This window comes from Arvicola amphibius, chromosome 7 (genome assembly GCF_903992535.2).
Source record: "Arvicola amphibius chromosome 7, mArvAmp1.2, whole genome shotgun sequence".
Taxonomy (NCBI): domain Eukaryota; kingdom Metazoa; phylum Chordata; class Mammalia; order Rodentia; family Cricetidae; genus Arvicola; species Arvicola amphibius.
The window spans coordinates 91952087-91978454 of record NC_052053.1 but is presented as its reverse complement, the minus strand read 5'-3'; the positions used below and the strand labels follow the sequence as shown (position 1 = coordinate 91978454).

Genomic DNA, 26368 nt, shown 5'->3' with positions numbered 1-26368 from the left:
TTCAATCTGAGATTCATTCTTTACTCCTTTGGTCCAGACAGACTCTCTGGGCATGGTATCCAGGTCCCCACCCCTTCATGGCAGATTTCTGGATCCCTGGTTGATCTCTGGTTGCCCAAGGGGCGTGGGTGCCGACATGGGTGCTGAGGGTGGACTCCTGAGTCGCCACCTCGTTGATGATGGCGCACAGTCCTCCCTCTGTTTCTCCCCGCCGGTCTGAGTTAGAAAGGATCAAAGAGGCAGTCACTTCGCTCCAAAGCAGACAAAGAAAGGTAAGGAAGAGGCTTCTTTAAACTGGAATGTGCAAAATAGAAGTGCGGGCTGTGAACACCACAGCGACAATTACGCTGAAAGACTGCAGTGCAGGCTGGCGCTGGGCCGCGCCATCCTATCAGACATCGGCTGCGACACGCTCCTACAAGAGCCTTTTAAGAGCTGCTAATTATTTAGATTCCAATAGGAGCTGGGTCTTAAAAGTGATTTTGAACTGATTACAGCTTTTTGAACTGATTGCAGCTGTAAGTTAGAAAGGCAGGAATCTATAAAAGCGAAAAAAAAAATCCTTTGATCAAACACAAAGGAATTATCCTAAATAAAAATACCTTTCTATCACATATACACATTTGTTTCACACATGTAAACAAGTAATTTCTATACACATCAAAGATGTAAGCAATTATATTCATTATTCCCCGCCACCTCCAGGGCGGGGGACCACGCCCTGGGTTTTGTATGTGCTGGGTAAATGCTCTACCATTGAGCTGTGTTCCCCACCTATCTACACTAAATTTTGAGTTGGCTAAGAACAGGGGTCACACTTGTTCATCCTCAGAATTCTTTATCGTGTGTAGAGTGCCTTGTGGAACATGGAAAGCATTTACTGAATTGAATTGAATTGGAGCATTTGCTGTATTAATAATCAGAGCAAATAATTGTCACTTATTGTGATAATGAACTACCCTAGCATGCAATGTGAAGGAAAAGCAAGACAAAGATCATTTAAATAGCTTCGGAGCTGGTGAGACATACCTATTTTTTTTTTCAGAGACCCAAGAGAAATATGCAAATGTTCTTGAGAGGAAAGCCAACCACTCCATATACCACAACAGAGACCATGTTGATTGCTCTATGGGAGTTGCTAGGCAACCACTTGGTAATTCCCCGTGTAATAGAGATGAGCCTGTCATCTGCTTTCTTGGCTGTATGTGACATGGGGAGACAACAGGTAGAGGACAGCTAAGAACACCTGCACCTGGATGACACCATCACCCCTGCTGGGGTGTGATGACACTGGAGAAAATCCCCATGCCCTGTCACAAGTTGCTGCAGGGAAAATTTCATCAGACTATTAGTACGCGGCATTGCCCTGAGTTCTCCCGGATTCACCCTGTGGGCAGATCCTGTGGGTGATCCTGTTATCCCTGACCACAAAGCGGAAGACCAAAAGCACTGCGGCTCTGCATGCGGATGGCTGTCACTTCAATGAGGGCGTCTGGATCCTGTCCCCTGGCTCCACTGGATGAGGCTTTCACTAGATAAAAGCAGCTTTTCAAGTCTTAAAAGGGACACGGTAAACTACAAAGAGACCCAAGTTCTGGGTGAGCAGTTCACACTTTTTACACCAGTAGAAAAGACTTCTTAATGATGCCTTTGTTTTTGTGTGGTTTCCAAGGTGCATGGCTTCATAGGCAAACCAGTGGCCTTGTAAGGGATCCACTGAGCTGCAGGTTTTGACACCATCACCATCTTCAAAACAGGTTGAAAGCGTGATAAAGCATGGGGGGGGGGGGGAATGAATGCTTTATCGTGTCTCAAATCTTCTTTGACATTAAACAAGGAAAAGAGAATTTGAATTTAAATTAGGAGGACTGACTTTTTCATTCAAATTTTCAAAAGGTTGTCCCCACCCAAATTAAAAAAAAAAAAAAGCCACCCAGCCTATGGTATTTGAGTCTTTGGAAACTGATTACTTGCTTTCCAGCCTTCCTTTTGAGATCTTGGGCTCCAAGATTAGGCAATGAGGCCCAGAAAAGCAAGTTCTGGACAGACAGAGATAAACCCTCCAGGTAGTCCTGATGAACAACTGGGCAGGACTTCATCCTAACATCAGGCAGCTGCTAGTCCAGCCCGTTGTGGTGCTGTCCCAGCTATGGCAGGAGAGGAGCTGGTCAGAAGAGGAGACACTTATGCCCTTCCCTTTGGCTATCAGGCTTTTGAAACAATGGACTCCATAATTAAAATTTCCCCAGGAATCCCATGCTGGGGAAGGGAAAGATGGAAGTCCTGGCACCAGCTAGCTAGAGGAACTTGCTTCCCAGGAAGATATTACACAGAGCTCTGACAACCCCATGTTGCATGTTTCCTGACTTAGTTCATCTTTCCTATAGAGCCGTAATACTGCTACTGAGAAGTGGAGAGAAACTGGGAGTCTCTCTTCCTGGTTTGGTCAAACTGTAAATAAACTTAATTTCCTTTACCAATTTCAGGCTCTTAGTTCTTTTTTGTTTTCGCATATAAATTTGTATGTGTGTGTGTGTGCGCGCACACACACACACGCATGTGCACATATGTGTGTGCAAACGAAAGCTAGAGGACAACCTTGAGTGTTGGTCTTCAGGGGCCATTCATCTCAGCTTTAGAGAAAAGATCTCACTGGGAGCTGGAACTAGTAGATTAACGCTAGCCTAACTGGCCGGAAGCCCCAGGCATTCCCTTTGTCTCTACCTCCCCTATGGTGGTTTGACTAAGAATGGCCCCCATAGGCTCATATATTTGAGTTCCTGTTGGTGGACCTGTTTAGGAAGGATTAGGAGGTGTGGTTTTGGAGGAGATGTGTCACTGGGAATGAGTTTAAGATTTCAAAAGCCCACACCAGGTCTAGTCTCACTATGTCTGCCTGCCTGCAGATCAGGATGTGAACTATCAGCTACTGCTCCATCACTGTGCCTGCCTGCCTGTCACCTCAGTCTCTCCACCGTGATGATCACGGACTAGTTTTCTGAGACTGTGAGCAAGCCCCATTTACATGCTGTTTTTCTATACGCACCCTTGGTGACAGTGTCTTCACAGCAATAGGACAGTAATGAAGACATCATCCTTGCTGAGATTGCAGGACATACTCATGCCTGGCTTCTTATTTGGATGCTGGAGCATCATACGTTCATGTACTTTTTTGACTGAGCCATCCACCGAGCCCTTCAGTCTCCTAATCTTTTAAGATATAGGGTAGTGATGGAGCAGGTTTGGTGAGTCTTAAACAGACCCAACTGGCCAGCCCTTGGAGTGACACCTTCACAGATCCAAACCAGTCTACCTCCTCCAGGAGTGTGTGGCACAGTTCTTAGGAATGTTTTGGTCTGTCACACCAACACTACACATGTCCGCTCTATTGAGATTCTTCATAGACTCTAAATACCATCAACTTTGAGCTAAATCAAATTTAAGGAGGCATTTTTTAAAAAGATACAAACAAAAAACAGCTAATGTTTTTGTGTGTGAGTGTTCTGTCTGCATTTATGTCTGAGCACCATGGGCATGCAGTATCTGCGGAGACCAGAAGATGGCGCCAGACCATCTGGGACTGGAGTTACAGCTGTTTGTGAGCTGACATATGGGCGCTGGGAATCGAACAAGGGTCCTCTGGAAGAGCAGCCAGTGCTTTTAACCTCTGAGCCATCTCTCCAGCTCCTCAAGAGCATTCTTGAGCAAATGATCAGAATGAAAAATAAAACCCACAAATGATTCAGAGAGATAAGAATAGTGGGGCTTTGGTGATTCTTTTCTAGAATCATAAGTGTGGAACAGTCTGGAGAGTGACCTTTCTCTCCCTCTCATTTCCTTTATCTCCCTCTCTGCAGGGTCTCATGAAGCTCAGGTCAGCCTTGAATGTTCTATGTATCAGAGACTGAATATTTGAATGTGAAAAGAGTTTAGAGTACCAGCAAGGAGAGAGAAAGCAAGCTAGCTGCTTGGGAGGAATTTCCTGGCCCCGGACTCAGACTCAAAACTGTGCCTGAATGTTAGCCTCCTGACTGTATCTGGACATTGTCCTCCTCATGATCCTGCTCTTCCAGATTGCCACTATGAAGACCAGTCAAGAAGTAACATGGCTGCTGAGGGGAAAGAGGCTGTGCATCCTTCTACTTCTGACCTGTCCATATCTGTGCCCATGTGAGACTGTCCGTGCTGGAGACCTGCCTCTCCCCTCAGAATGACTCTGGCCCTCCAGTGCACACATATGTCTACCACACCAGCAGACCCTCCAGTGTACACACGTGTCTACCACACCAGCAGACCCTCCAGTGCACACATGTGTCTACCACACCAGCAGATCCTCCAGTGCACATGTGTGTCTACCACACCAGCAGATCCTCCAGTGCACACGTGTCTACACCAGCAGACCCTCCAGTGCACACGTGTCTACACCAGCAGACCCTCCAGTGCACACGTGTCTACCACACCAGCAGATCCTCCAGTGCACACGTGTCTACCACACCAGCAGACCCTCCAGTGCACACACGTGTCTATACCTGCAGACCTTCCAGTGCACACATGTGTCTACCACACCAGCAGATCCTCCAGTGCACACGTGTGTCTACCACACCAGCAGACCCTCCAGTGCACACATGTGTCTACCACACCAGCAGATCCTCCCGTGCACACGTATCTGCCACACCAGCAGATCCTCCAGTGCACACGTGTGTCTACCACACTAGCAGATCCTCCAGTGCACACGTGTCTGCCACACCAGCAGATCCTCCAGTGCACACGTGTCTACCACACCAGCAGATCCTCACTCTACTAATTGGCCAGCATCAATAATGCCAGGTACTGATTAATACTAGAGGATATTACAGATGACCAAGGGAAATCAGAAAAATGAAATCACTGGCTCCCAAATGCTAGTCCAGGAACTGATCCAGTCCTTGTGTTTTTTTTTTTTTTTTTTTTTTTTTTTTTCTGGTCCTTGGTAAAGCTGGAGAAATGAGAACGTGACTCTGGTTTCGCATGACTCTGATTTCTCAGACAGGGTTTCTCTGTGCAGCCCTGGCTGTCCTGGAACTTGTATTGTAGAGCAGGCTGGCCTCCAACTCAGCCTCCTGAGTGCTGGGATTAAAGGTGTACACCACCATGCCCATCTTGAAATTATCCAATTTTTACATTGTGATTATACCTATATCTTTTGTATATGGGATCTCAAGATGCCTTTTCTTTTATAAATTGATACTGAAAGAAGCTGGGATTTGAAACTAGGTATTTTGGATGGTTTCCTTGGTTCACATTACTAGTATCTTGTAAATGATTTTAAAATAACTGTAATTTTAAATTCAAGTTATGTATCAATTATTTATTTGTTTATTTATTAAACACTGGGATCTTTCCCCAGCCCCTGTCTCTAGAGTAGCTTTGACCTCTTGGGTTCAAGTCATCCTTCTGCCTCAGCCTCTCAAGTAGCTAGGATTATAGGAATGTACCACCAAGCCTGGACAAAATGATTATTTATAAATATTTGAAAGTATACCAGGCATAGTAGCTCACATCTGGAGTTCCAGAGTTCAGGAGGCAGAGGCAAGAGAATTACTGTGAGCTTAAGGTGGGGTCAGCGTGGGTTACAAAGTGAGTACCAGGCCAGGACAGACACAATTAAGAGTTGAAAGGTTTATATATATATGTGTGTGTGTGTATAATATTAATATAAAATCTCACACACATGTACATACACATGTATACATACACAATACACACCTTACATGGGACTAAAAAGTCAAATCCTCATATGGATAGGTGATAATTTATTGAAGCAGACTGGACAGAGTTGAGATTTCTGACCCAGCTCTGCTTGCAGGGGGAAATCTAGTCTCAAATTCTAATGCAGCATTTAAGGTATCATGTCTCCCCCTGCTGGAGATGGTGTTGGTAAAATAAGTCTTGAGCCTCCAGTGGAACTAGGGAGGATTCAAACTGCTAAGACCTGAAAGTCAAAAGAATCATGCTTCAAAATCTATTCTTCATTAACAGGGACCTTAGCCTAACCAAGAATCTTAGAACAATGATGAAAGGCCCAGGCCACAGAAACTATCCATACAGGGGCCAATTTACAACCCTGGGAAATCAATAAAGGAAGAAAAAATGATTTGGCTACCTAACAATATCCTATCTTCTTTTATGAATTTCTTAATATAGACTCATAGAGTAAAATACTTATAAAATTACGTTTATCTATACATACCACTGATTTTATTTTGAAATTCAAGTAGCTGTCTGCTATTATGCAAGAGAAATCTGACTTATTTTCCTCTTTTTGAAGTCCAAGACAAAGTCATTCCTCATGGCTCTGCATATTTCATTTGTTCATTTCTGCCCGTGTGTATTATCCCACTTCCGTTACTGTAAAGTGACTTTTATCTGTACTTACAGCTTTACCTAGTGTCTTCCTCTTTCAACAATGACTCAAGCTGAATAAATTTTTTCTCCTTTGCTTTTATTGATTTGTTCGCTTTTTTGGCACTTACATTTTCTCGTGTTGGTTATTAGACCATTTTATTTCAAGTGTTGAATCTTTAAGGTGTTTGAGGCAAGGATCGTTTTTAGTTAAGGGCAGTGTGTCTTCCCTGTTAAGCTCAGGCCTTGCAGCTGTGTCAGAGGCACAAACTTCAGTTCCCTGGTTTATAATGAAAGGATAACAGCACCGAAGCCATACAATTTTTGAGGCGTCCTGAGAAATGTAAAGCTCTTAATGATGTGATAATGGTTAACCATTGTTTTCATTCCCTCCATTTCCCAAACAACAGCCTTACACGGTGCAGGCATTTAACTATTACTTGTTGGGAGAGTTTATGCTAATAAGTACATTCATGCTAATACATTAGCATCATCTGTGTCTGGACGAACAATGTGGATTAACTATGACCTTTAAGCTCCTTGGATTACCAATGCAGGACCATTCGCCGTCTAGATCCGCAAGGTCCAATTTAACTATCTGCAGTGCCAAGAACATGCGATAATCTTCGCTGTCCAATAAAGCAGCCATTAGCTGCATGTGCTCCCTGAGCTCTTCATACCGCTAATGCGGCCGAAACCGTAATACCCTCTTTTTATTTAATGTTTAACAGCACTTTCTGGAGTACCGGGTTGGGCAGACAAGGACAGCTGCAGAACCAAGCTCCAACGGTCCTCCTTTTAAGCTGTGAAGCACTCCTCTTAGGGATTATGCTCATTTTTGTGCTGCCCTTTCCCTTCATGGTATTCGAGGGGCAACTTCCCAGGGCCAGGCATCGTCTATAAAACCCGACTTCTCCCACAGTACCGGGCAGTGTGAGCCAAACATCAAATGGGATGAAGTCATCCCACTAATTTCGCGTCTAGCCCTCGTGCACGGTCTGGAGGGTTGACGGGAAAGCAAACAGGCGACAGGCGTGGCAAAAATGTGAGCGAACCGCAGAGCCACCGCGCTGGGCTGCCAGCCCGCGGGAGTCCTCCCACGCTGGGCGCTGCAGCCACCGCAGGCCTGGCGGGTCCGGTTCCTAGAGGACACACCCCGAGAGTAGCTTCCCCTCAGAGTCTCCAGAGGAATCCCGACTCCAGCCGGGTGGCTAGAAGCCACCACCCCTGACCTCAACACCCGATCATAAGTGCCTGCTCTCAACACAATAACTAGATGAACGCGATAAAATGGCGGCGAAGCCGTAGGTGCCGACCATAGAGAGGACCTCCGCGGCGGAGAGAGCGCCGCAGGTCTTCCGGCGTAGAGCGGGGAAGCGGGGGGGGGGGGGGGGGGGGGGAGGGGGGGAAGGGCGGGTCTCCAAGTGCCCGTCTAGGAGCACAGCGCGCAGTCTCCGTGGTGCTGGTGGTTCCGCGGAGCCGGGTCACGTGACCGGCGAAAGCCGTCGCGGAGGCGAGGGGGTGGAGAAAGGGGCGGGAGGCCTGGGGAATTGCTAGAGACCCGGCGAATACCGGGTTGTCATGGAGTCGTGGGGCCCGGCTCGCGCATGCGCTGGCTGACCCGCCGGGCTGGTGGTGGAGCGGCGACCCTGGCCGTAGGTGAGACAGGCAGGGCTCGCTTGACTCCGGGCACAACGGTGGTTGTTGTGTGGTGGGGGAACTGGGATGGCGACACTGGGAGGCTGGGACTGGAAGCACCGAGAAAGCAGGTGGGAGAGGAAGGAGAGCGGAGTGGACACAAAGGAGAACCAGGACTTTGGGAGAACGGGGGCGCCAAATATTGGGAGCAGAGGGACTCGCTATCCCTGGCTTGCTTCTAGTTGGTGTGCTGTCAGGGTCGGGCCCGCGTGGGAATGGGAATCAGGGGTGAGGCCGAGACGGTGTGTTTGTAGGGAGGGGCCTCGTGTGAGGGGCCAGTGGTGTGAGTCCCTTAGTGGCCTGGCCCTGCATACCCGGGCTCCTGAGGAAGAGAGCCTGAAGGCTTGCCGGGCTGTAAGCAGAGGGGTCTGGGAACGGGCCGGTTGGTGGGCATGAGGGCTGCTTACCGAGTGTGAGTCAGCCCAGGTGAGTGTCCAGGATCTTCTTCATTTAGGAGCTATGCCCGGACACAGGTGCACTGTCTATTCCGGAGGCCTTCGGTCCCCTACTTTAGGCCAACTAGCCAGGCGTGGTGCCAAAGAGAGGGTTGTGAGGAAGAAGGTGGCTGGATAGAGTGCCAAGTACGAAGTCAGTGGTTAGTGGGTGGGCCGGGCAGTTTTGCTCTGGGTCCAGGACCCAGGCCAGAGCCAAGCTCTCTGTTTATTGCCCAAGTCCTGGCAATAGGCATTGCCTGGACATTTGCCCTGGAGACTGGTGGTATGCCAGTCACGGCATAGTCCTGTGGTCTGCCCAATTCTGCCCTGTTGAGTTGGCAGGCTAGTTGATGCCTGGAGGGTGTGCATGCTGCCTGGCACAGATGTCATGTGGGCTGGTGCGCGTGGGTAGGTGGGCACTGTTCCTGTGAGCCCCCTTTTAAAGTGGTCTGAGAACGTTCTCGAATCACACGGGCCCCCTTCGAAGGAGGATGGAGAGAGCGGTGGGAAGCCGTGCGACCGTGTGGTGTCGAGCAGGATCTTTAACACGGCTTTTTCAGCCAGTTTTGGGAATGGAGAGGAGAAAGAAGAATATCAATAACAGACACGTAGGCAGGTGCAGTTTTTCCGCCACTAAAATGCACATTCTCCTGGAATGGTAATTCTGAGAACGCAGATCAAAAGAAAAGGACTTCAGAGAAAACCTACTAATCCATTTGTAGCTGTGGTTTTATGGCTGATAAAGGTTCTACTTTCGATGGCCTTACCACTTTATTCTATATAAGCCTTTGCTTGGGCCTTCACATCACACCTCTCCGTGCACGCATGTCATACACGTGACACAGCATGTCGTACACGTGACACATTTAAAGGGAGTGTGAGCTCGCTCTTAGGAATGTTGCCAAGTAGCTGTAAAAGGGGAGGGCTAAGAGTTGCATTTCAGATCGTTTTCCCGGAGCCCTCTGGTCGCCTTTGCATCCCAAACTCCAGACTCCCCAGAGACAGGGGGTCACACCAACTTCTAATTCGGTTGGCCTATGTGTCCTAATGGCTTCATCTTAGAGTAGGGGGTATATTGAGCTAGACCTGAAAATTAGATCTTGAGGTGATCCTGGTGTTTGGAAATGCAGTCTTGACTGTCAATACCTGAACTCCAGTGTTTTGGCGACAGCTAAACTGCTTTGGCTTTCAGAGACGTCCAGACTGAGATTTATTTATTATTATTTATTATAGAATTTATTATTCTCTTGAGTACCTCACAAGTCTGTTGCAAAGATGAACACAAAATAAAAACAGAACCAACAACTCTGAGGTTCTAGCGACGAATAATGACATTAATGTCAGGACTGAGAAATGGAAGTAAGCCCAGGTGCTGTGGAGTACTTCCGGGAATGTTTCCTGTACCAGCTGATATGAGCCTATGTGCTGACTGAGCTCCCAGTTTGAATTTTGCTGTATACTGTCCCTCTGACAACCTTTCGGATAATGTGTAACAAGTATATTCAAATGAGGCCCGGTTAGGGTCGCTCTGCCTGCGTGGGAGCATCAGTTAGTCCTCATGCATAGAAAGCGGTAGTGGCTTCCCATCTTTGTCAGGAAGCAGAGAGATGAAGTGGCAGGTAAAGACCACGTATCCCGTTTTCAAATGCTTGTAAGTACTATCGTAATATAGTACTGAGGAGGGAAAATAAAACCCTCTTGATTTCTTGAGGTTTTAGGTTTTCCCATTTGTGTGGTCCTGGGCTGAAGGGGTGCTGGTGGGAAATACTACCGCTCCGTCTTTCTGCCCAGGGTTTCTTCTGTTGTGTGTGTGAGCCCATTCCCTCCCAAAGAAGAGAGGTGGGTGTAACTCTGGTACTCCTTCCCACATGGGCCGCCTCGGCTGTAACACTAAGGCTGTCTTCCTGCTTAAGCGTAACTTTATCAAGAAGACAGGCTTTCATATTTTTAATCATTTTTTTTTGCATCCAGAGTAGATATCTTGCCATTCTAAAGCCAATTGTGCGGGTTTTGTTGTTTTTATTCCCAACTGCCACCAGTTCCCTAGAATCTAAAATTTTAGAATTTAACAGATTTGTCAAAGTTTCTGTATTTTGGTTCTGCAGTCAACATTACCCTGTAAATTCTCTGTGAACCAGAGTAACTTCCTGTGTGTTTTTCTGTAGTTCCACCAACTGCATTTTTTAAAACAGTACTAACATTTTATTAACTTTTCTTATTGTCTTGTCACGAGGATCATGGAAGACTAAATTGGGATGTTTTCTCTAACATGCCTGTAAAATATCCTGTGTTTAGTAAGATAGTATGACGCTTTCTCAGATTCCTAATTAGCTGCACCTGACGTGACCCCGCCCTTCTGCTCTGGGCCAGTCTGCATGCCGTCCGGAAGCCACACTGGTTTCATTTTCAGGAAGGCTCTGTTCCCTTTTGAACAGCATTAGTTTAGGGAAATTATACTAGACGCATTTCTTGGGTTTTCATAGGCTCCTGCTTTAATTAGGGATACGGGTGTACATGTTAGTCTACTTTTTAAACAGGCTTGCCTAGGCTATCAAACATCAGAGAGACGTTGCCTGTGGGCAGTGCTCTGTTGAATGTGACAGTGTCATCGCTTGTCATTGTGTGCGACTGGTAGAAGAGATGTGATCTGGATGAGAGTGACAAACCGTACATGAGTTGGGTGTGGGGCAGAACGACTTTTACTTGGAATTGCATTTAGCATTTACTCCCACTCTGACTGCCTTTAGTTCACTGCAGTTGTCTATAACATGGTCCCAACTTTCCTAATGCTGTGACCCTTTAATAAGTATAGTTGCTCATGTGTGGTGACCCCCAATCATAAAATTATTTTTGTTGTTACTTCATAACTGTAATTTTGCTGCAGCTATGAATTGTAATATAAGTGTCTGACATGTGGACCTGTGAAAGGGTTGTTTGACCCCCACAGGGGTCGCGACCCACATGTTGAAAACCTCTGGTCTGTACGTATATGAGCAAGAGGTTACTCACGGTAGCATGGAAGCATGTGTCTCCTGTTTCATCTCACCGTGAGTCTTCCCTCTAGTTCACTAGGTCCTGAACTAGCGGGAATGTTCAGGTATGGCTTCAAAATATTTCAGGCACAGTGCTGCTTGGCTGAGGTGCTTGGAGTCCTAAGTAGACTGTGGATTAAAGCATCCCCAGACTTTGCTTACATCTGCCTAGTTTCATTATTACTCTTTTCCTTTGTGGCATCCTGTTTTCCTATCCCCAAAGTATTCCTTGTTTTTGTTTTTTTTAAAAAAAAATATTTATTTATTTATTTATTATGTATACAATATTCCGTCTGTGTGTATGCCTGCACAGCAGAAGAGGGCACCAGACCCCATTACAGATGGTTGTGAGCCACCATGTGGTTGCTGGGAATCGAACTCAGGACCTTTGGAAGAACAGGCAATGCTCTTAACCTCTGAGCCATCTCTCCAGCCCCTGTTTTTGTTGTTTTAAGACAGGATCTGGCTAGGTCATCCTGGCTGGCCTAAAATTCACTATATAGACCAGGTTGGTCTCAGACTCACAGAGGTCCACCTAACTTTGCCCATGAGTTCTGGGAGTGTGCCACCACTCCCACTGTCCCCTAGTTAATATCCACAGTCTTTCCAGCATGTGTGACTTCAAGGCCTGTCTGTCCTGTGTGTCTGCTCTCCCTGCTCTTCCCCCACCCCATTGTCAGTGTAGGGTGTCCTGCTCCTGCACTGTGCGCTGCCGTCCTGGCCATTCACTTCTGAGTATGCCAAGTTCTTTCTCCCTTCAGCCTTCACATTGACCTGGAACACACTGCATGACTCACCTCTAGCCTTTGACCTCTAATGCCTGCTGACACCTCGTGCTCCAGATTCCAGCTGCATGGCACTGTCCTGGTGCTCCTGACCTTTAGCCTCACTTCTTCACAGCTCCTGTCAACTTAACCGTCAATTGTGTGAATACTTGTTTAGTATCTGTTCCTCTCTCTCTAGATCACAGGCTGCAGGAAGGATATAAACACAGTTGTTCTAGTCACTCTGTGTCCTCAGTCTAGCACAATGCCCAGTTGATAGGAGCACGTGATACATGTTTTTTATGTGTACATGTGACTGAATGTGATGTATCTGAGCTTCATTGAAAAATGGGATTAGGGCTGAGCAGGATCTTGTGAAACTCAAGAACAGTATTAGCAGCAATAAATGTTACATACCCTTATGCTTACCTTTTTAAAATTTTATTTTATATATACTGAGTGTTTTTGTTTGCATGTATGTCTGTGTACCACTTGTGTGCCTGGTGTCCACAGGGCATTGGATCCCCTGGGACTAGAGTAGTTGTGAGCCACCATGTGGGTGCTGGGAATCAAACCTGCTCCTAACTTTTGAGCCATCTTTTCAGCCCACCTTCCATAAACACTTCTTAAATATTATGTTTATACGTAAAAGTTTTTGCTTTTTTGTTGTGATCAAACTTAGGCCTTTAGTATACTAAGTAAGCATTCTACTACTGAGCTATACTTTCAGGGCTGTAAAAGTTTTGTGTTTTTTTTTAAATAATTTATTTAACTTTTATTTTATTGCTTTGGTGTGAAGGTGTCAGATCTCCAGGAACTGGAGTTATAGACAGTTGTGAGCTGTCATGTGCTGGGAATTGAACCTGGGTCCTCTGGAAGAGCAGCCAGTGCTTTTAACCACTGAGCTATCTCTCCAGCCCCCTTGTGGTTTTTTTTTTTTGGGGGGGGTATTGTTTTATGTTAAGAAGTAGTATATAGGTCCAGTGAGATAGTTCAGCAGGTAAAGGTGCTTGCCACCTGGCAACCTGAGTTTGATCTCCAGGACCCATAAGATGAAATGATAGGCCTAACTCCTGCAAGTTGTCCTTTGACCTCCACACATGCATCATGGCACATGTGTGCTCACTCAAATGTATACACATACACAAAAGTAAATACAATAAACATAAAAAATCTTTTGAAGTAGTATGTGTAAGTATGCATGTCTGACATTGGTACTCTGCTCAGTACTTCATTCTGAGAACTGTGAATATGGCTTTAGGTGACGATCATGCTGAGGTCTACCGGGAAAGCACCCTTGCTGGTTGCTGTTACCTCTCCTCTCCTCAAGGAGGAGGGCAAGTTTATTTGGTTACCCATTTCAAAAAGGCTAATCAAATGTCCCTTTGTTAGCAGTTCACAAAGCTTCCACTGAATGTGGTTTGTGTGCCTTGAATTTGCAATGGAAGCAGAGGGCAGCAAGGGGATGGTGAACCTCCGTTTGGGTGGAAACCTTTCTGTTTAGTAAACTTGAAGCTTGGTCAGCCGAGCCCAGAGAAGGTGTTCCTCCAGTGGGTGAGGCTAGCATTTTTTGCCTTCCTTTCTTCACATTTGGCTCACCTGGTCCACGCTCCAGGTGATGACTTCTTGTCATTGTTGTTTTCACAGAGCAGTCCATATGCGAAGATCACCTGTGGTCCAGCTCCCCGCACACTGACCATGGAGAGGAAAATGCCATCCAGAGAGAGCCCCCGAAGGCTCTCTGCCAAGCCAGGCCGAGGCCCAGAGGTGAAAAGAGTAGCTCGACCGCTCGGCGTGGCGGCTGCCGACTCAGACAAGGACTCTGGCTTTTCAGGTTAGCAATATCTCACTCTTCTGCCTTTTACTGAATGATTTGCATGGAAACATTTCTCCCTGAAAGTCCTTAGTGTAAGAAAAATAAGAAGCTTTCCCACGCAGGATAAATAACTCTCTGAGCTGTTAAAAACAGCAATTCAGAAAACAAGGGATGGTGGTGGTAATTCTGGTATCTTATGGCATATATCCATCAAGGCTCCATGGAGTTAGTTCTTAAAAAATAATTTGCTGTTCTTTTCAATTTAGACTTTAAACTTTCTTTTTCCCTTTTAAAGGGTAATTTTTTATGATTTATTTAACTTTATTTTATGTGAATTGGTGTGAAGGTGTCAGATCTCCTGGAACTGGATTTTCAAACAGTTATAAGCTGCCGTGTGGCTGCTGGGAATTGAACTCGGGTCCTCTGGAAGAACAGTCAGAGTTCTTAACCACTGAGCTATCTCTCCAGCCCCTGACTTTTAACTTTCAGTCCTACATTTCAAACTTTAGTTACTAGAAAAATTATTTAAACATGGACTGGAAATATAGTTCAGTTGTGGAGTGCTTGCCTCGTATACAGGAAGTCCTGGGCAGGATTCCCAGCACTTCATAAAACTGGGCGAACTGGCACACGCCAGTAATCCCAGCACTGGAAAGGAGAAACCGGAGGGTCAGAAGTTCAGGGTCATCCTTAACTACATATGAGTTCAAGGCCAATCTGAATTACATGAGATTCTGTCTCAAAGACAAGTGTTTTTAAAAATGGTCAGAATTCTGTTGCGTTAACTCCTTTTTCATATCTTTTTGCCTTGTAACAGTATGAAGGTCAGTTAAAAGTGATGTGGTCATGTATTATGTAATGAGAAGCTGGTCCTTATGGGATTTTTATCTTTGTGTGAACATTAGAGTCTACTTTCATAAACCTAGATGATACAGCCTGTTACATAATTAGGCTATATGGTATAGTCATCATCTCATATGTGGCCCGTCATTGGCTGAACCATTTTTAATGTGGTAGGTGAATTATGATTTGTTAAGATAACACTTGCCTAGAAAGTAATTTTGCTATACTTAAAAAAGTCCCCTCCTAACAGTTTTTCCTAATAACTGTACATTTTGTGTTTGGACTGTGATCCATATAGCCCAACTGTAAACTCCATTAGAGTTAAGAAAGAAGAGCAGGAGGCTGGAGAGATGGCTTAGAAGTTAAGAGCACTTGCTGCTTCTGCAGAGGACCTGAGTTCAGTGTCCACACACACCGCAAGTGGTGCACAGCCACTTGTAACAATAGTTCCAGGAGGTCTGATGAGTACACTTGCATTACTTGGTGAATGTTTATACAGACAGACAAACAGACACACACACATATACATAAAAGGAGAAAAACAAATCTTTGAGGGAGGATGGTGGAATACGTCTTTAATACCAGGACTTGGGAGGCAGAGGCAGGTGGATCTCTGTGAGTTCCAAGCCAGTCAGGGCTACATGATGAGGCCCTTTCTCAAAAAATAAAAACCAGGGCTGGAGAGATGGCTCAGAGGTTAAGAGCACTGACTGCTCTTCCAGAGGTCCTGAGTTCAATTCCCAGCAACCACATGGTGGCTCACAGCCATCTAAATTGAGATCTGGTGCCCTCTTTTGGCAAACATACATGGAAGGAATGTTGCATACATAATAAATAAATAAATCTAAAAAATAAAAATAAAAAAATAAAAACCAAACACCCCCCCAACCAAACCTTTTATTATCATTATCATCATTAATATTATTTGAAACAGGGTCTGTCTATTTAGTCCTGCCTGTCCTGAAACTTACTGTGTAGACCAGACTGGCCTCAAACTCACAGTGATCTTTCTTCTCTGCTTCCCAAGTGCCAGGGTTAAAGGCATGCACCACCACACATGGGCTCAAAAGAAAAAAATCTTTAAAAAAAAGAAAAAAGGGCTGGAGAGATGGTTCAGTGGTTAAGAGCACTGACTGTCTTTCCAGAGGACCAGGGTTTAATTCCTAGCACCCTCATGGAGGCTCACAACTGTCAGTAACTCAAGTGTTAGGGGACCCAACATCCTCACATAGACATACATGCAGGCAAAACACCAATGCACATAGAATAAAAATAAATAAATTATAAAAGAAGAAAAATGAAAAATGATAGTAGGGCAGCTTTCATGGCTAGCCGTCCAAAGCTTTCCTCAGAAGGGCTGACTGCACCCCCAGCTCAGCCTCATAACCTCCTGCTGAGCTTCGTCTTTCTAGGGCTGAGGGTGGTACTACTCTAAATATTGAATTAATGTCAACAGTATTGTCCCAGGAGATTCTCAGGGTGATGCCAGGGGATTTGGGCTTATTATCCTGGGAATGGAGCTTTTTCTAGGGAAAGGTTTATACGTGTTGCCCAGGCTGCAGAGACAATCTACTCCTGTAACTGACTTACTACCTTACACTGGGAAACACTGCTGTCAGGAAATCTAGGACTCTCCACCTCTTAGATTAGTATGTTTCCGTCTAGTAGGCATGCTGAATGAGAAGCTCAGATATAAATAGAATATTACTCAGAGAGGGCAGCACTGACCCAGAGGATTAGAACAGAGGAATTAGTGTCCTGCCCAGGGACAGTCCACAGAAGGGTGAGCCAGCCTGAAGCGCTTTGTGTCCCCTTCTCTGAATGGGGTTGCTTACCAGATTTGTTGTACCATGAAGCCCACTTGAAGCATCTATTAAAGATTTAGCTTCCTAGACCCTCCTAGAGATTCTGGTACTGAGGCTGGGGAAGGGCCTGGAAAGTGGGGCCTGTAAAACAAGGTCGAAGGTCTGGAAAACACTGAAGGGCTTTTTTCTCTTTCAATATCATATTTGCCTTTTGATCTGATTCTAGATCATAAAGGTAATCCATGCTCATAGTAAAAGTCTAGTCACTTGGGGATTCAAAGAAGGAAATAAACCTCACCCACAGTTCTTCTGTTTATAATTCCAGGACCATTGGCATTTAGCTCTGTCTTCTAAAGTCTCCATCTTTGTCAGGCCGGTGTTTTAATAAGTACAGTTCTGCACAGAGTGGTGGTAAAGGCGGCCACCCTCATTCCTGTTTGAGAAGGCAGTGCCAGTGAATGCTGGTCACCCTTGGGCAGGTTCCAGGGACATGGTTGCTGCCTGAATTATTCCAGTTGCCTTCGATATGATGGAATTCTCACTTGGTCTTAGCCAGAAGCCTGGTTGAGAAGCACTTCAGTAAAATTTGCAGAACCAAAATGGATGGTATTTTCTATTTTAGTTATTTTTCCAAATTTATTTTGAGAAATTTCAAACCTAAAGGAAAGTGAATGAGTCCCCTAAAACAAAGATGCTTTCTTTCAAATCCACTAAGAATTTTTATTTTTGCTTTATTCATATCCTCCCCTGCATACATTGACTTAACTGTTTGAAAAGTAAATTTCAAACAATAAGTATTTCATCTCTAAATTTTTAGTATGAATCTCAGAAACAAGGACATTCTTCTATAGAATTATAATGCCATTATTATAGCCAAGAGTCAACCCTGATTGGATTTTCTCTGACTGCAGTCTATCTGGATTTTTCCCATTGTAATGTCCTTATAGCTATTTGCCATTGAGAAGTGTGCATTGTATATAGATAGCCTGCCTTTTTAACCTTATTTAACCCAGAATAGCTTCCTATCTTTTCTTTCTGTTATGACATTTACATCTTTGAACAAGATAGGACTATAGTTTTATAAATGTCCCACATTCTGTATTTTCTGATAGCTTCTCCATTTGGAGTCATTAGATCACTGCATTGTTGATGTTGTACATATCCCAAAGCACAAGGAAACTGTTAAGTTAGTCTCATTTTTTTTTTTTTTGCTTTTTTTTTTTTAAAGATTTGTATGTATGTGTCTCTTCGTAAGTTTGTGCACTGCATACATGCAGGTGCCTTTGGGGGCCAGCAGAGGGCATCAGATCCCCTGGAACTGGAGTTAAAGGGGGTTGTGACTCACCTGATATGGGTACTGGGAACTGAACCTGGGTCCTCTATAAGTGTTCTTTACTGCTGAGTCATTGCTCCAGCTCTGTCCTCATTGTTGATGGTAATCTGATCTGTAAAAGGAGACTGCGCTTCATTTTTCCAGTTGTCCAGACCCGAGTAATCACACAAAAACTATATTAATTGCAACATTGTTTGGCTAATGGTTCAGGCATATTTCCAGCTAGTTCTTACATCTTAAATTAACCCATTTCTGTTATTTTATATTTTACCATGAGGCTCATGGTTTACTGGTAAAGTTCTGGCATCTTTCTTCTTTGGCGGCTACATGGCATCTCCTCGACTCTGTCTACTCTCTATATCTCTGTTCAGATTTCCTGCCTGGCTTTACTCTGCTATGCCAGCGGCCAAAATGAGCTTTGTTCATCAACCAATAGAAGCAACACATATACAGAAGGACATCCCACATCACTGATCCCTTGGTTAAAAGGTACTATGTACCAAATTTCTTTATTGTAAAGGTAATCTTTTAGTTGGGCCTAGTAGTACATGTACCTCTTGATAAATATCTTTCTGATCACATAGTCTTTGCCAAACTGAACAAGATAAAATTGTTGATGTTTGCGTTTATTGCGTTTATTTTAATTACTTTGGACTTGGAGTCCTTCTGGCTCAGCTTCTAGAGTGATGGGATTGTAGGCACATGCTACCACACCTGGTTTGTTCCTCTCTCTCTCTCTCTCTCTCTCTCTCTCTCTCTCTCTCTCTCTCTCTCTCTCTCTCTCTCTCTCTCTCTTTCTCTCGGTAATACTCATCCCTGACCTCAGACTTACTATGTAGCCAAAGATGTCCTTATATTCCTGATCCTCCTGCCTCCACCTTTTGAGTGGAGGCATGTACCACCAGACTGAGCTTATGTAGTTGGAGATGAACCCTAGGGCTGTGATGCCGAGAAAGTTCTCTGTCAACTGAGGTGCACATTAGTGAACATTTAGAATAGTCCAAGACACCTCTGTAACAAGGTACAACCGTCTCTTGGTTTCTTCTAGCACGTACCTGGCTGCATTCCTTTATGTGGAATTCATATAGGGAGAACATTTGTTTTATTTCTCATCACCACAACCAAAATATCTGACAGAAAGGTTTTTTTTTTGTTTTTTTTAAAGATTTATTTATTTATTATGTATACAGTGTTCTGTTTGCATGTATGCTACCAGACCAGAGGGCACCAGATCTCATTATAGATGGTTGTGAGCCACCATGTGGTTGCTGGGAATTGAACTCAGGACCTCTGGAAGAGCAGACAGTGCTCTTAACCTCTGAGCCATCTCTCCAGCCCTGACAGAAAGGTTTATGTTGCTCATAATAGTCTCAGTCAATCCTTAGAGGTGGAAGGTAGGCAGAAGCTTCGTCTATGGAGGCAGAAGTGTGTGGCAGTGGACCAGGAGCAGAGAGAGCAGCCAGAGTCAGAACTTGGTACAACCCACAAAGGCCTGACGCAGCCACCTACAAAGCCTTCAAAATAAAACCATGCAATCCCCCATCCCTACACATGCAAAATGTAACAAAAGGTTGTTAAAATCATAAAAGTAATCATCTCACTTTGGAGTCTTCCACTCATTCTTCATGTACTCTGGGGCCGAGTGTTTTCACAGGAACCCTGACTGGTGCAGGTTTCTAAGGATCTGAAGAAAGTCAAGCAGAGCGATTAGACTTTTAAAACAAGAGCAATGGTTGTTGAATATCCAGTGAAATTTCCACCTCAGAAAACTCATAGAAACACCTGTCAAAGATGTTCCTTTATCTTTTAGGGAGTCCATGGCTGGGTTATGAGCCGTTAGCCTAGAGCCCACGTGAACTGACCATTTTTCTGCCCACCAGATGGGAGCTCAGAATGCTTGAGCTCTGCAGAGCAGATGGAATCAGAGGACGTGCTGAGTGCCTCAGGCTGGAGCAGAGAGGACAGGCTGCAGCCCAACTCCAGAGCTGCAAACAGTGCCTTCCCCGCGCTGTCCCCGATGGTGGTCATGAAGAATGTGCTGGTCAAGCAGGTGAGGAGGACCTTTGCTGATGGAAGTTTCTGTGCCTTCCTGTGAAGACACTCCCGCTGAGCAGGAGGAGATTTCAAAAACTAGATAGAGTCACACTGATGGGGACTTTCCTCCCGGGAGAGAGTGTTACCTTTCAACTACTGATGCTGTTTGCTTTTGTTTGTTTTCTGATTTAAAATTTTGACTTTAAGATTTATTTTTTAAATTGTATGTATGTTCTGCAAATACTCTACCATGCCTTCCTCTGACCTGAAGACACCTGAGCTCACATGTACACATACTATTACTGAATGTATACAGACACATACACACACACACACACACACACACAGAGAGAGAGAGAGAGAGAGAGAGAGAGAGAGAGAGAGAGAGAGAGAGAGAGAGCACAAGAAATGCCTAAAAACAAAAAATAGACGTACATGAGTCATGCCTTATGTTCTCAATGTTTTCTCTTTGGATTTCTAGTTTTACGGGGACCTTGACCTGCCATAGTAATGTATAATGGAATCAAGCCAAAAAGCCACTCCAGCAGTGCATTCTAACTTGAGGCGGAGCTCAGGGGAGAAAGAGAAGGGTTTGTTGTTGTTTTTTTCCCAGCTCTGGGCACTGAAGCCGAGCCCTATGTATGTTAGGTGAACACACACCATCATACTACATAACAGCCCTGGAAACCTCTTTTTAATTTGAATTGATTTGGGAATTTAGGAGTATAAGAACATTTGTAAACCTGCACGGTAGTGTACTCCTATAATCTCAGCACTGGAGACACGAAGGCAGGACTGTAAGTTCGAGGGCAGCCTGACATACAGAATTAACATTGCGCCAAAGACACAATTCAGACAAAGAAACACAGCAGGAAGGACATCTTTGCTTCAGCAGTAGAGGCAGTTTCTAAGCTAGAGACACACCTTGGTGACAGGGCAGCTCTGTGGGCTGAGGATGGCAGTGCCAGCAGGGTTTTCACTTATATTGGGTGTGAGTCCATTGGGTGATTGTAAATCTGTGAGTAGTTTGGACTGGGCTGCAGCCCAGAGCAATGTCCATCATGTGGTTGTTATCTAGATGTGAAACGCAAGTGGATGAAAATATTAGTTAGGTTATAGGGTCTGCGACTGAGAACTCATTCATAAAAACCTGGTTAAGTTAGAATAAGTCGGACAACATTTAAACTTATAGTAATTTACTCTGAAAATAGATACATTTATGTATTGGAGTATTGAGAATCTGGTTTTGGTGTTGACCCTTCCCATCTTAGCTGGAGGTTATAAGAACATGGCTATAGCATGGCATGGCACTCCCTTAGTGTCTGAACACTGCCTGGCCACTTCTGAAGAACACACACTGAGTCAGCAACGTGGGCAGCTGGTGAGTTCTGGACAATCATTTGAACATTTTGCTTGGTAGATCCATCTCAGCGGGAACCTCAGCTTTCCTCACTGAAAGGAAAGAACATAGAGACAGGGAGGAGAGCCCAAGTGAGATTGCCCCAGCCCACCAGTGCTGCCCGGCTCCTTTTGGCGTCTACTCTGGGTTGTTTCCCTCTCTGGTTCTCTTTTGCCTTCCTTGTTACTCCTGTGGCTGTGTTGACAAGCCACACACGTTACAGCCTAGGGTGGCTTTTCCAGCAGAGGGACACAGGACAGCTGGCAGACTGCTAGGGTCGTTAGGAGCTAGGAAGCTCAGTGACAAGCTAGCCTATTCCAGGATTTATTTGGGGGTATCTTTGTGTTTTGAGACAGGGTCTCCAGTAGTCCGGGTTGATCTTGAAATCCTCGTGTAGCTGAGAATGAATTTGAGCTCTTGATACTCCTGCTTCTACTTCCTGAATGCCAAGAAGATAGGCATCTGCCACCATGTCAGGTCTTACGTGGTGCTGGGGTCCAATAAAGGACTCCAAGCATGCTCGGCAAGCATTCCAGCAACTGAGTCGAACCCCAGCCTGAGCTTAGCGTCTCTTAACTTTGGCAGGAGACTGAGCTCTCTCTGTTTTTGTTGCTCCGCTGTGCCCTGGCTGTGCCATTATTTCACCCGCCTCCAGCCTCTCTGTCTGTAGCTCAGTAGTTAGGAGCACTCATTCTTCCAGAGGACCCAAGCTTGGTCCCGGCACCCTATTGGACTGTGGCACCGTGGGCACCAGTACTCACCTGCACCTACCTAACACAGGCACACAGAGACAGAATTGAAAACGAAAATAAAACCACCAGATATTTTTTCAAGTTTTCCCTTAGGAAAATATTTTTGTGCTTGCTTTTGGTTTTGGTTCTCTTTTGTTTTATAGTATGATATCAGATAAGTGTATTTTAGGCCACTTCCTCCCTGTTCTCAACAAGGGCTCCCCTGTGCATGAGGGACACACAGCACCCGAAGCATCTGTAGCTGAGCGTCTGCCTCCTTTGCCTTGGGTGAAAGCTGGAGCTGCACCCCCATCCTGAGTGCAGTGCTCTTTTCCTTGCTTGCAGGGCAGCAGCTCATCCCAGCTCCAATCCTGGACTGTCCAGCCCTCCTTTGAAGTGATCTCAGCGCAGCCACAGCTCTTCGTCCTTCACCCGCCGGTGCCATCTCCTGTCAGCCCCTGCCACACTGGTGAGAAAAAGTCAGATTCCAGAAACTACTTGCCCATTCTCAATTCTTACACCAAAATAGCCCCTCATCCAGGCAAAAGGAGTCTCTCCCTCAGCTCAGAAGAAAGAGGAGCAAGTGGGGTACCGAAAAAAATCTGTAAGGAGAGACTGGGACCAGTCCAGTCTTCCAGCGAGCCAGCCACGTCTGGCCCTGTGCTCTCCAGTCCTTCCACTCCAGCCCCACCCAGCTCCAAACTCACCGAGGACTCAGCGCTGCAAGGAGTGCCCTCCCTGGGGGCTGGTGGGAGTCCACAGACTCTTCAGCCCGTGTCCAGTAGTCACGTGGCTAAAGCTCCCAGTCTGACCTTCGCTTCGCCCGCCAGTCCTGTGTGTGCCTCTGACAGCACTCTGCACGGCCTGGAGAGTAGCTCCCCTCTTTCTCCGCTCTCAGCGAGTTACAGCTCACCGCTCTGGGCCGCAGAGCAGCTCTGCCGCAGCCCAGACATCTTTTCAGAGCAGAGGCAGAGCAAGCACAGGCGCTTCCAGAATACCTTAGTGGTCCTCCACAAGTCTGGTTTGCTGGAAATTACTTTGAAAACCAAGGAGTTGATTCGTCAGAACCAAGCAACTCAGGCGGAACTAGACCAGCTGAAGGAGCAGACCCGGATGTTTATAGAGGCCGCCAAGAGCAGGGCTCCCCAGGCGTGGGCCAAGTTGCAGGCCTCACTAACATCTGGATCCAGTCACTCAGGCAGCGATCTAGACGCATTGTCTGATCACCCAGACATCTAGCACAGGCGTTTTTCAGTTACTTGGTGGTTCTTTTACACTCCTACTCTCTCCACTTGTTTTCCACAGCCTATTTAAGAGCTTTCTTTCTAAACTCACTCACAAAGCCACGTGCCAGTCCCTGGCTGCCGTCTTAATCTGTGGTTCACACACAGGTTAAATACATTTATGTTCTCTGAAGACCTCCAATCGGAGTGTCTCTGAGTCCCTTTCCCTTAGCCTGTGGGCGCTTAGCTGGATCTTGGGACTAAGGAGAGAGAACTACGGGTGTCTCCCAGCTTCCCACTCACTGTCCATGGTTCAAGGTCCAGTGACATAGATGAGTGCACAGAATGACACCTGTCAAACCAAGGAGTCGGTGGTGACCTAAGGAGCCCTTCACGGCCCGCCCTCAAGTATCTTAGTCACAGAGAAAAATAAGAGGCTGTGTTTATATTCTACCAGGCATTGTGCCAGTTGGGCGAAACCTAAAATGCTTTGGGCACAGGTTGTGCCCAGGTGCAAGCATTTAATCACATGAGGCTTTGTTTCTTACACTTGTAAGTTGTGGGAGAAAGGACAGAGCATCTGATTCACACATTGATCATACATCAGATCTCACACAAGTAGGCATATACTTCAGATTTTTAAAATATAGACTGATTTAGTACCATCTGGAATTGTATTTGATGAATTGCTTTTTTGATTAAAGGGTCAAAGAAGCCAGCATTTTTTTGTCACTAGCTGAAAGATTTTGTTAGTTCATGCTTGAAAATAGCACAACCTGTCTTACATCTAAAAAGCCTGAGACAGGACTGCAAGATGGCTCAGTGAGTAAAGGTGCTTGCTGCCAAGACGGCTGGCCTAAACTTGATTCCCTGAACCTACAGGGTAGAAGGAGGGAACCGACTGCTGCAGTTTGTCCATCACACATGCACACACACACTAGATAAGTACACGAATATAAAATTAAACAAGCCCATCAACATTAGCAACCAGAAGCTTGAGATGGCTTCAGTGGGTCCTTAGGGTCTAGTGCAAGTGACCCTCTGCTGTCTCTTTGTCTGTGCCTCATCCAGCTCTTTCTGTGGGGAAAGTGGCTGTGCTTTTAAACTCTGAATTAAGTAAAGCCCCGAGGTTAGAAGAAGGCACAAAAGTCAGAGAGGATCCTTCGCTGTCTTCATGTCTGAGTTCTGCCCATCCCCTGTGGTGATGGGGAGCAGTGTGGTGGCCTTGTGTCTCGTGTTAGCTGTGTCAGCAGGGCTGAAGTGTGGTGTTCCTCTCAGAGGCTGACCTTAGGGATGGAGACTATGAAGAGGTTCCAGATGACACATTCTTTCCAGCTTCCCTGTGCTGGTAACTATGGTCTAAACAGTAAAGAATCAAGGGATTCTATCCTCTTGTTTAAAATTTTTATCCCCTTAAAAATCTTTGTCCTTCGCAAATTGGTTTTATGACCAGCATCATCTTTCTGCACAGAGAAAGATGCTCATGGGGCTATACTAGGTCTAGGGTTAAGGGTCACAGGTTTTTTGTTTGTTTGTTTGTTTTTTAAGATTTATTTATTTATTATGTATACAATGTTCCTCCTACCTGTTCACCTGCACACCAGAAGAAGGCACCAGATCTCATTATAGATGGTTGTGAGTCACCATGTGGTTGCTGGGAATTGAACTCAGGACCTCTGGAAGAACAGCCAGTGCTCTTTACCTCTGAGCCATCTCTCCAGCCCATGGGTCACAGTTTTTAAGGAGTTGGTTGTATGACTCAGGTTAACCCTACTGTGTTCATATAGACATATGATTTGGATGTGACTAGTTAAAAAATAATCAACTTGGTAAAATCTCTTTACTTTCTGATCAACACAGAATTATTACCTGCTGTTTGTGCTCTGAAAGAGTTTCCAAAATCAGAGCCAGTGTCTCTGGGTAAACTCAGCTCCTTGTGATATGCTTCCCCACAATCTGTATGGTGTCATAGCCACTCCACTAGGAAACTTCCTTTTTGGCAGAATGTTTGGCAGGAAAGCTGTAGAGACAGGTGCATTCAGAACAGCCTGGGCACCAGCCGCAAGTTTTTCCGAGCGTCAGAAGGCTGGAAGCACTTGCTGAGAACCAGATGTGCTCCACTGGAAAAGCCCTCGGTGGAGCTAAGCCTCTTGGACTCTTCCTCCTAGATATGGCTTTTCATTTCCCTTCCCATCTCCATAAAAGACGATGACAGCCACCGTAGATCTTCACTGTTCAGTGGCAGGGAGGGTCACCGCTCCTCTGTGATCTCAGAGCCATAACTGCAAGTCTCTAGGCTGTGTTCTGTTCCTGGTGGAGCTGGAAGCAGATGGACGCTGGTAGAGAAGCTAGATCTTAGAAAGAGCGAGCCTTTGGGGTCAGAGGCTAGACCAGCGTTTGGAGGAAGCCTGGAGTGGACCGGAAAGATCTTCGTTGGTTGCCCAAAGGTGTAAGTAGCAACAGCCCCAGTGGTGCATGTTGTATGTAAGTCCTGATGTGCAGGGCTGTTGTTTTCCCAAGGTGAGAAGTCAGTTTTAGCTCAGGCCAGCCCATAGGAGAACCTTTGTCAGGTTGTATTGACAATATTGGGACACATTTAGAAAGGTTCCTGATTGAATTAGGTTTAGAATTTAACATCGTTTGTAATTTACTACATTGTTTTATCAATTACAGCATCGTCTGACTTCTTCTCTGGTGTGATTCCTCAGCACACAAGTTACTCTTGCACATATACTGAAGTGGCTTTTCAGCTACAACCTCCTTAGGGTATAGACTATTTACCAAATGTGAATTCTTTTCAGAGCGTGTGAAGTTATATAGAAACTGACTGTGAAATGTCAGAGGAAAAAAATAAAAGTCACTTACTTGAAAACTA

At 45.5% G+C, this 26368-nt stretch overlaps 1 protein-coding gene and 1 long non-coding RNA gene across 3 annotated transcripts; one reads left to right on the top strand and one right to left on the bottom strand.

The window, feature by feature from the left end:
* Positions 1–8667, bottom strand: LOC119818657. Its single transcript, XR_005286175.1, has 2 exons — positions 8487–8667; positions 1–539 (listed from the first exon to the last, which is right to left on the bottom strand). It is a non-coding gene; the product is annotated as an uncharacterized LOC119818657 (long non-coding RNA).
* On the top strand, positions 7927–26368 carry Cipc (CLOCK interacting pacemaker). 2 transcript variants are annotated; one of them, XM_038336323.1, is made up of 4 exons: positions 7927–8040; positions 13957–14143; positions 19987–20156; positions 22616–26368. In XM_038336323.1, the coding sequence occupies exons 2-4, from the start codon at positions 14008–14010 to the stop codon at positions 23507–23509; spliced, it is 1200 nt and encodes a 399-aa protein (XP_038192251.1). In that variant the 5' UTR covers positions 7927–8040; positions 13957–14007; the 3' UTR covers positions 23510–26368. The 2 variants fall into 2 exon arrangements, with proteins under 2 accessions (XP_038192251.1, XP_038192252.1); XM_038336324.1 differs by lacking the exon at positions 7927–8040 and adding an exon at positions 8131–8150.